Below are 10,633 nucleotides of genomic sequence, written 5' to 3' on the forward strand. Positions count from 1 at the left end.
ATAAGGAATGACCTGAAATCACACTACCCTGAGATAAAATTAACATATTGATCTTTCCATTCATTTCTTTATTGTATATAAAGTCACATATATATTTTAGTTTAATGGAATATCATACATAGTGCTTTTACTGTATACACATTTTTAAAATATTATTTTATCTTGCTTCTACTTCTGCCTCAATGTTAACAATATTCTATATACTCTTTCATGCCTTTTTCTCTATCTATACTCTAGTAATCATATACAAATATATTCCTATTTTCTATATAAATGCAGGAAATATTTTGTTTTATGTCACTCTTACCAAAATTGTGTATTATAGACATGTCTCTGTATATTCTGTATATATTCTTCTCCCTTAATAATGTACAAAGTTCCTCTAAGTCAATTAGTACAGATCTAATACATTTTTTTTAAGTTTATTTATTTATTTTGAGAGAAAGACAGAGAGACAGAGACACACAGAGAGAGAGAGAGAGAGAGAGAACGCTGACATGCAGTGCCTGATATGGGGCTCAAACTCACAAACCGTGAGATCATGACCTGAGCCAAAATCAAGGGTTGGACACTTAACCGCCTGAGTCACCCAGGTACCCCATCTAATACATTCTTTTAAATGCTTAAATTATAGTCTACAATCTGGATGGCTACTCAACAGATTCCCCAGCAAAGATATTTATATTCTGTTCCCAATTACTGCCATTTTAAGCAATGCTGTAATATATTTTATCCTTATATATATTTCCTAATTACTAGTGCTTATTTATATGAGCTATATTCCCAGAACTGTGTGTACTGGATTTAAAAATGTGTGATATATATGAATTCTAATAAATAAGATTGTTTTCCAAAATCACTACAAAAATTCTTCTTTTCACCAGTAACATGAGTGTACACATACATGTTCCAACACTAAGTATTACCACTTTTTAAAAATGCCAATAGGATGTATAAGATGTAATTATCTAAGAATTATTTCAATTTGCATTTCCTCAATGCTAAGAGATTATACAATTTTCGTAAGTTTAGTAACCATTTAGATTTGCTCTTTTCTGAACTGCCTATTGAATCTTTTGCCAATTTTTCTATTTGCATGCACTGCCTATCAATTTGTATAGATTCATTTTACATTATAGTTAATAACCCTTTATAGCTGATATATGCACTTCAACAATGTTATTTTTCCCAATCTGTTTTTATTCTGACATTATTTAGGGTAGTTTTTATCATATAAAATATATTAATGCACATATAAATATGCTTATGTAATATAGCTTCAAGGTTTCCTATCATGGCAAAAAGGTTACTCCAAACTACAGACAACATATACATACTCTTAAGTGTTCTTCTAAAATTTTGATTTTTCATTTAAGTAGAATTTATTTTTGCATTTAGTGTCCTAAGGATCCAACATTATTTTAAGAAATATACAGTGTGACACCACCATTTAACAAATAAACCATTGTTTTATCACTGAAATCTTTTATTTTTTCATTACATTAAAATTTAATTTACAGTAGGATCTACTTCTGGGCCTTCTATTCTGTTCCACAGATCTATTTGTCTATCCCTACGGCAATGGCATATACTTGACTAAAGCAGTTTTATAGTGGTAAAGTAGGTCCCGTTCACTAGTCTTCTCTTTTTGAATTCTTTTGGCTATTCTCATTCTTCCATATTAACTTTAAGATCATTTTATCAACTTTTAAAAAAACTCTTGGTAATTAGAACTACTGTACATTTGAAAATTAAATTAAGGCAATATTACATTTTAAGGGTACCATTTCCCTATCTGACATCTTTGTATCTTTACATTTTCCAAAATTTTTGGAGTTGTCATCAATTACTCACTTCCCCTCCACTCTCATATCCAATACCTCTACAAGTCCTACCTCCAAAACCATCCCAAATGAGTCTGCTATGCTTCATATCCATTCTAACCCTGCAAAGACCATTATCACCTCTGGCTGATATATTACAGCAGCCTGCTTACTGGGCTCCCTATTTATAATCTTTACCCCAGAAAGATCTTTTCAAAGCATAAATCACATCAAGTCATACACCACTTTTAAAACTCTTCCCGTGCTTTCTCGCCACAATGAAAATCCAAATTCCTTACCACAAGAACTTTCACTTGCTTCATTCCAGCCACTCCTGCCTTCCTTTCTGTTCCTCACAAACTCATTTGTACCTTAGAAGCTTTGTACTAGCTATTTGTTGGATGCTATTCCCTCAGACTTTCAAGTGGCTGGTTACTCATGCTCTGAGTTTAAATATCACTTTCCCTAACCATCTAGTGTAATGTCACTCTCGTATCAACAGCACTAAACTCTACCAGATATTGTGTTACTTATATATTTACTGGCTGATTCTTCCACAAATATGTGAGCTTCCTGATAGCAGGACCCTACATAATCTTGTTAGATGTTTCCAGCACCTAGAATAGTATCTGGCCCATAGGAAGCATTTAACAAATGTTTGCTGAATAAATGAATTTGTTCGGATTTCACTTTTACCTATCAATAATATAATTTGCTTCCTGTACCCTTGTTATTAAATTTATTCTTTAGTATTCTATAATTTGTGACATGGTCACAAAGGTAATATTTTTGTTTACACTCTACCAGGTTATTTTTATGACAGAGAAAACCAATTATTGCATATTTAGTCATCTTACAAATTCCCTTATTAATCCCAATAATTTTTAAAAAATTTTTTAAACGTTTATTTTTGAGAGAGAGACACACACACACACAGTGTGAGTGAGGGAGGAGCAGAGAGACAGAAAGACACACAATCAGAAGCAGGCTCCTGGCTCTGAGCTGTCGGCACAGTGCCCAACGTGGGGCTCAAACCCACAAACCACAAGATCATGACCTGAGTTGAAGTCGGATGCTTAACCGACTGAGCCACCCAGGCGCCCCTAATCCCAATAGTTTTTTAACTAAAGTTTTGCAGGTATACAATCATATCATTAATAAATTTTACTGTTTTTCCAATATATACATTATTTCATTTCATTTTCTTATTTTATTTTTTAAATCTCCCAAAACGATGTACAACTTCACTGGTGAACTTCTCTGTCGTATTCTTAATTCTAACACATATGGTTTGAGTAATTCACGATTTAAATGATGTTTATTTTTTTTAGTAAACAGCCTTTATTATTAATTTCCACTACTAGTTAAGAGCTTTTTTTTTATGAAGAATACGCCTTTTCAGCATCCATGTTTTTTTCCACTTCAAACTGTTAATATAATAAATTATGTTAAGAGGTTTCCTGATATTAAACCTTTCGTATATTCCTGAAATCCTGCATAGTCATGGCATATAACCTTTTGTATTCCACTTGTTTATATTTCATCTAGACTTTTGCATCTACATAAGTAAGATTAGTCTATACTTGGATTTTTTTTACTTTTTATTTTTCATTCTCTTATTTATACGATAAAGATAATAATCACTATAGTTTAATGGCTTAGTAAATTTAAGAATACAGAGTCCTGGCTGGATTAGTCAGTAGAGCATATGACTCTTGATCTTGAGGCCATGAGTTCAAGCCCCATATTAGGTGTATGGCTTACTTAAAAAAAGAAAAAAAAAGTACAATTAAAAATGAAAGGATAAAGAACACTTATAACAAGAGCTTCAATCTGGGGCACCTGGGTGGTTCAGTCGGTTAAGTGTCTGACTCTTGATTTCGGTTCAGGTCATGATCTCACAGGTTCATGAGTTTGAGCCTTGTGTCAGGCTCTGCACTAACAGCTAACAATTCCACTTGGGATTCTGTCTCCCTCTCTCTCTGTCCCACCCCTGCTTGCACACACATGCACGCTCTCTCTCAAAATAAATAAACATTTTTAAAAAATTAAATAGGGGCGCCTGAGTGGTTCAGTTGGCTAAGTGTCCAACTTTAGCTCAGGTCATATCTCACAGCTCATGGGTTTGAGCCCCACGTCAGGCCCCGAACTGACAGCTCAGAGCCTGGAGCCTGCTCAGATTCTGTGTCTCCCTCTCTCTGCACCTCTCCCGCTCATACTCAGTCTCTCTCTCTCTCCCTCTCTCAAAAATTAACATTAAAAAATTTTTTTAATTAAATAAAAAAAATAAGAGCTTCAACTATTCCACTAGAATAAATTCTCATTTCTCCAGAGTACTATGACAGGAGTAATGGCCTAATGACTAAGTCAAGTTAACTACTGTAAGAAACTGTTAATGTATGCTGTTAACACTATTGGACATCTCACAGAGGAGTAACATTGAGGTAGTTTAAGAGAGAGCTCTTAAAACACAGGGATCTCATAGCCAAGCTGTGGGAACAACCTTAAAGTCTATCAACAAATAAAGAGATAAAGAAAAATTGGTATACAAATACAATGGAATCTTAGTCAGCCTTAAAAAAGATAATTCTCTCATTTGCAATAATGTGGATGGACCTACAGGACATTTTGGTAAGTGAAAGAAACTAAATATAGTAAGACAAATGCTTATCTCCCTTATGTGCAGAATCTAAAACAGTGAAACTCAAAGGAGGAGAGAGATTAGAATGGTGATTACCAGAGGCTGGAGGAGAGGGAAATGGAGAGAATTTGGTCAAAAGATACAAAATGTCAGTTATACAAGATGAGTAAGTTCTGGTGATCTAATGTATAGCATGGTGACTATAGGTAATACTACTGTTAGTATATACCTAAAATTTGCTAGGAAGGTACATCCCAAGCATTCTCAACACACACACAAAAGGTAACTATGACAGGTAACAGACTGGTGATTATTTCACAATTAATACATATATCAAATTATCAAGTTGTACAAGTTGTATTTATACACACACACACACACACACACACACACACACACACACACACCCTCCCTGCCTAGGGATCTCTTTTTTATCCTTGTATGAGTATTTTTTAATTGCCTGTCAGCTGGGCCTCCGGAATTTTTTAAACTAAATTATAACTGACACATTACATTAGTTTCAGGTGTACAACACTGTGATTCAACAACTCTATATGTCATGCTATGCACACCACAAGTGACTATACTGACTATAGTCCCAATGCTATACCTTTCACTCATGTGACTTATTCAGTCCACAAACGAAAGCCTGTACCTCCCACTCCTCTTCACCCAATTTGCCCATCACCCTACCCTCTTCTCCTCTGGTAACCACCAGTTTGTTTTCTGTATTTATAGGCCTGTTCCTTCTTTTTTTGTTTGTTTTTTAGATTCCAGATATAAGTGAAATCATATTGTATTTGTCTTTCTTTGCCTAACTTATTTCACTTAGTATAATGCCTTCTATGACCATCCATGATATCACAAATGGCAAGGTCTTTCTTTTTTAATGGCTGAGTAATATTTCATTGTGTATGTGTACACACACGTGCGTGCACACACACACACACAATCTTCTTTATCCATTCATCTATCAATGGATAGTTGTGTCACTCCCTTATCTTGGCTATTGCAAATAATGCCCATAAACACAGAGGTGCACATGTCTTTTGGAGTGTTTTCTTTTTCTTTGAGTAAATACCCAGGAGTGGAATTACTGAATTGTATAGTACTTTTGATTTTAATTTTTTGAGGAACCTCCATACTATTTTCCACAGTGGCTGCACCAATTTACATTCCCATCAACCTTGCAAGAAGGTTTCTTTTACTTTACATTCTCACCAACACCAGCTATTTCTTATCTTTTGATAAGACAGTGTAATGGTGCTTTTTTTTTTTTTTTTGGAATGGCGCTTTTGATGTGCATTTTCCTGATGATTAGTGATATTGAGCATCTTTTCATCTGTTGGCCAGCTATATGTCTTCTTTGGAAAAATGTCAATTCAGGTCCTCTGCCCATTTTTTAACTGGATTATTTGGTATTTTGGTACTGACTTGTAAAAGTTCTTTACACATTTTGGATATTAAGCACTTATCAAATACATCATCTGCAAATATCTTTTCCCATTCAGTGGGCTGCCTTTTTATTTTGTTGATGGTTTCCTTATAAGTACAAAACCTTTTTATTTTGGTGTAGTCCTGATAGTTTATTTTTATTTTTGCTTCCCTTGCCTAAAAAAACACATCTAGAAAAAGGTTGCTAAGGCTGATGTCAAAGACATTACTGCCTATGTTTTCTTCTAAGAGTTTTATGGTTTTAGGTGTCACATTTAGGTCTTTAATCCATGTTAAGTTTGTTTTTGTGTATGGTATAAGAAAGTGGTCCAGTTTCATTTTTTTCCATGTAGTGGTCTCCAAGAATTTCTTTCAGATGTCAAATACTGCTAAAATTAATTTTTTCTTTAAAAATTTTTTAAATGTTTATTTTTGAGAGAGAGAGAGACAGAGCATGAGTGGGGAGGGGCAGACAGAGAGGGAGACACAGAATCTGAAGCAGGCTCCAGTCTCTGAGCTGTCCACAAAGAGCTTGACACAGGGCTCGAACTCATGAACCGTGAGATCATGACCTGAGCCGAAGTCGGACGCTCAACCAACTGAGCCACTCAGGCGCCCCTAATTCTTATGCTAACCAAAGAAAAGTGACTCTGAGTCAGGAAACTTGACTATAAAGGGCTGATAAGGCTAAATAGTTTTAAAAGGCTTTACTTAAAAACTATTTCCTATTACTGGGAGGCTAAAATTAAGAGAGGAGACAGCCAGAGAATAGTCTAGAGCAATTTCATTACATCAGTTACAGAATAAATTATATTCATATACTAGAATTTTTCTGAACTCTCAAATTGTGGAAAATCTGTGCTTTATTATAAAATGTACAATGTGGCTTAAAACCTCAAGATAAATAAAGCTGTTTTAAAAAAAGACTTTGAGAGAAAAAATACACCAGGAATTATTTCTAGGTTTCTTACAATAAACTCAGCAAATGAAAACCATGAAAAAAAGCTCTTTGCAACCAACACAAGAGCCAAAAATCAGGCACACTGTTCTGTTGGATCTAATAGAAAAGAGCCACTCTTAACCAGCTTCATACTGCATTTTTTTAGTGTACTTCATTGACTAGTACATTCAGAATCAACAGAAGTTTGAGAAATCTTCTAAGAGCCACTTTAGGAAACAAAGTTAATAGACTACATTTTTTTTTTCCAAATGAAAGTAACTTGTATGAATATCATTCATATTCTTCTCACACAGTCTACCTTAGTTGAATAAAAGAATATCGGGGCGCCTGGGTGGCGCAGTCGGTTAAGCGTCCGACTTCAGCCAGGTCACGATCTCACGGTCTGTGAGTTCGAGCCCCGCGTCGGGCTCTGGGCTGATGGCTCAGAGCCTGGAGCCTGTTTCCGATTCTGTGTCTCCCTCTCTCTCTGCCCCTCGCCCGTTCATGCTCTGTCTCTCTCTGTCCCAAAAATAAATAAATGTTGAAAAAAAAAATTTTTAAGAATATCTTAAGAAAACGGAAACTATTTTCTAATAACTAAACTTAGGACATAGTTAAGAAATATTATCCAAGGGGCTACTGTTTACACTTTCATCCCTTATGAAGCCACTAACCTTCCCAGAGTTGGTACACTGAGTTTCCTGAATGATAGCTATGCTTCATGTACCAGTCTCATCCCACACTCTGAGAAACCTTGGTTACTAGCGTTGTCCTCACAGACTTCACAATTTCATGGAAGAAAACAGATCACAAACAAATAAATATATGTATGGCAGGTGGTAGTAAGTGCTATGAAAAAAATAAAGCAGGGTAAAGACAGGGAGAATGATGAAGGCAATGCTATTTTATATATGGTTTCCCTTGTCAGGGAACCCTGACAAGGTAAAATTTAAGCAAAAATTTGAAAAAAGGAAAAAAGTAACCATGCTGGGTATGTGTAGTAAGAACATTCTAGATGAAGAGAACAGCAAACACAAAGGTCTTGAGTTGAAAAAACCCCAACCTTAGAATTCTGACTGCTCCTCCTTACTCAACCAGCTGGTTCTGCCCCACTCCTGAGTTCAATCCTCTTATCAGAGTCCAAACAAAAAAATTCCAAGAAGAATCCTCTAGCAGTTTTTGCTCTCAATTTACTCATTTCACCACCACCCCTTAATCCATCTTCTTTATATAAGACTGAGAATTTATACTCATCACTACTGTAACAACTGATGAATACTATACTGATAAGAACACACTCAGAAAGGCTAAACTCTCTCTCTCTCTCTCTCTCTCTCTCTCTCTCTCTCTCTCTAGTCTTTTGGACTGATAATGGTAGTGACTTTATCACTCCTCCTTACCTCCATACCAAAGAAATGACAACAAAGGATACCGCAGCCTTTCAAAATTAATTCTAATTTAAGAAACAGATAACTGATTCTCAGCAGTTACCCGAGTAGAAATTGCTGTAGGTTATCAGTAACTTAGAGGAAAGAGAACAATGTTCTGAGACAGAGACAGGAAAAAAGATGCTAACAAAAAAACCTTGCAAACCTATGCATTAACTTGCATAACCACATCTTACAACTTTAACTTACATTAAGGGTGAAAACTTGAGCCTCATTTGTTATGTGAAAGAAAATGTTTCTGTACTACATAAAAGGAGAATAATAAAATATATCAATTACTCTGTATGTCTAGGAGACTTCATTTTCATGTCCATAATCAGAACTTGCCACATCATTTTCTGTCTGGCACAGATAACTATTTTATCCCCGTATATTATGATTTATCTTACATGTTAGTACAGGAAAAAGCCTGAGTTATCTTAAAGATACGTACTTTTTTCTTCTGTTCCACTTACCTTAGCCCAGTAGCGAAAGGCTAACACCAAAGGAGTAAAAACAGGTTCCGTCTTGCCAAGAGCAGCAAGTAAATCAGTAGTGAGGCATGCCATATCATTTCCTGCACTCACTCTACAAAGTAAACCACTGTGAATGAGAAAGAAACAAATTTCACTGTATTAAAACCTTAAGAACCAGAATATTCCAAATCCTATGGTTATTCTTTCCAGTCACCGTATTTTAATACCAAGGAAGTCATAATAAAAACAAATAGATTTTAATAGATTGAGAGATAACTGGAAACGACAAATCATTTCTATCACTAGAGTTCCATAAAAAGTAAAGATGTTTTCAATACTCATTTGTACTTCAGAAATGAATTTCAACCTCACTTAGTATTTTAATTTTTCAGAAATTAATTTCAAGGGGTGCCTGGTGGGTGGCTAAGTGAGTAAGCATCCAACTCTTGATTTCAGTTCAAGTCATGATCTCATGGTTCATGGGACAGAGCCCCATGTCAGGTTCTGTGCTGACAGTGCGGAGCCCACTTAGGATTCTCTCTCTCCCTGCCCCTCCCCTGCTCTTGTGAGTGAACGCATGCACTCTCAAATAAATTAAAAAAAAAAAATTTAATTTCAAAAGCAGCATTAACATTCACCAAAATTTGATTTATATCAGAGAAAAGGCATTGATCTCATCAATGTCAAGTAGTGTAACATACCTTCCTGGCTCATTCTTTTTGCTCTGCACATGATAAAAAGAAAAAATGAAATACTGAAGTAACCAGCTATACTTCTTGACTCGAATTTTTCCTATCTAAGCTTTCATGATTTTACTGATATGCTACTTTGGATTAGAAAGGACGTACATATGAACCCTCAAATAATGCTTAAATGTAAGTGAAAATAGGAGCTATATTAAAGGAGTGACGGAATTATAGTAGAGATATTTGGTGGCAGGGAGAAGAATGTATCTGAGGTTCCACAAAGAGGCAATTTGACACATTGTGGATACAAAACAAAAAACAGAAAACACTAGGAGTCAGAATACTTCCATTCTGATCCTGATTTTACTCTAAATGTTGTGAATCTGGCCAAATCATTTAATCCCTCCAGATTCCAATTTTTTAATTAGAAAATAACAAAGTTGAATTAGATCTCCATCGATTCTTCTAACTTTGAATAAGAAAATATAGTACTCTTAAAATGTAAGATATACAAGTTAGTATTCAATAAAAGAACACTTAAAGAACACTTAATTACTTCTGTATTGTTTTTATGTCTCCCACATTGATCGCAAATAGGATTATCTCAGTTTCCTTTTTTGACAGGCGCTTTGCTCTCAATCCTATATACATCAGACTAAAAAGGCAACATTAGTCTTCAGTGACTCATTCAATTTCCGTGAACTAAAAATTAGATTCTAAAAGATTGTGGGCTCCTTGAGAAGAGCGGCTATTTCCTATTTATGTTTGTATCCTTACAGCAAAGCAGTACCTAACATACAGTAAATGCACAATGCTGTTGGGTGAATGAACTTCTCTAAGAAAAAATGGAAGTTCTGCCTTACTGTGTTTTGTGTTTAGTTGGTAACTCTCCTTTTTTTGACATGCTTTTAGTAAGCTTTTATTTTTAATAGATAGTATATTAATCTAAGGAGAAATCTAAAACAAAATTTTCTGGAGCGCCTGGTGGGTCAGTCAGTCAGTTGAGCGTCTGACTCTTGATTTCAGCTCAGGTCATGACCTCATGGTTCATGGGATAGAACCCCAACTCAGGATTCTGTCTCTCCTTCTGTGTCCCCACCCTGTGCATGCACATTTGCATGTGTGCATTCTCTCTCTCAATAAATAAACTTTAATAATAAAATAAAATAAAATAAAATAAAATAAAATAAAATAAAATAAAATAAA

The 10,633-nt window shown here is 35.0% G+C and overlaps 1 protein-coding gene across 11 annotated transcripts in view; it reads right to left on the reverse strand.

Moving 5' to 3' along the window:
* The window catches only part of TUT4 (terminal uridylyl transferase 4), a 142,973-nt gene that overhangs the window by 61,764 nt on the left and 70,576 nt on the right, over positions 1 to 10,633 (reverse strand). For all 11 annotated transcript variants that reach the window (XM_040470247.1, XM_040470251.1, XM_040470248.1 and 8 more), the window contains one exon: positions 8,742 to 8,868. In XM_040470247.1, coding sequence (XP_040326181.1) covers positions 8,742 to 8,868 — 127 coding nt within the window. The remainder of the gene's footprint in view (positions 1 to 8,741; positions 8,869 to 10,633) is intronic.

This window comes from Herpailurus yagouaroundi, unplaced genomic scaffold, assembly GCF_014898765.1.
Source record: "Herpailurus yagouaroundi ecotype Mexico unplaced genomic scaffold, PumYag 77, whole genome shotgun sequence".
In the NCBI taxonomy this organism is placed as follows: domain Eukaryota; kingdom Metazoa; phylum Chordata; class Mammalia; order Carnivora; family Felidae; genus Herpailurus; species Herpailurus yagouaroundi.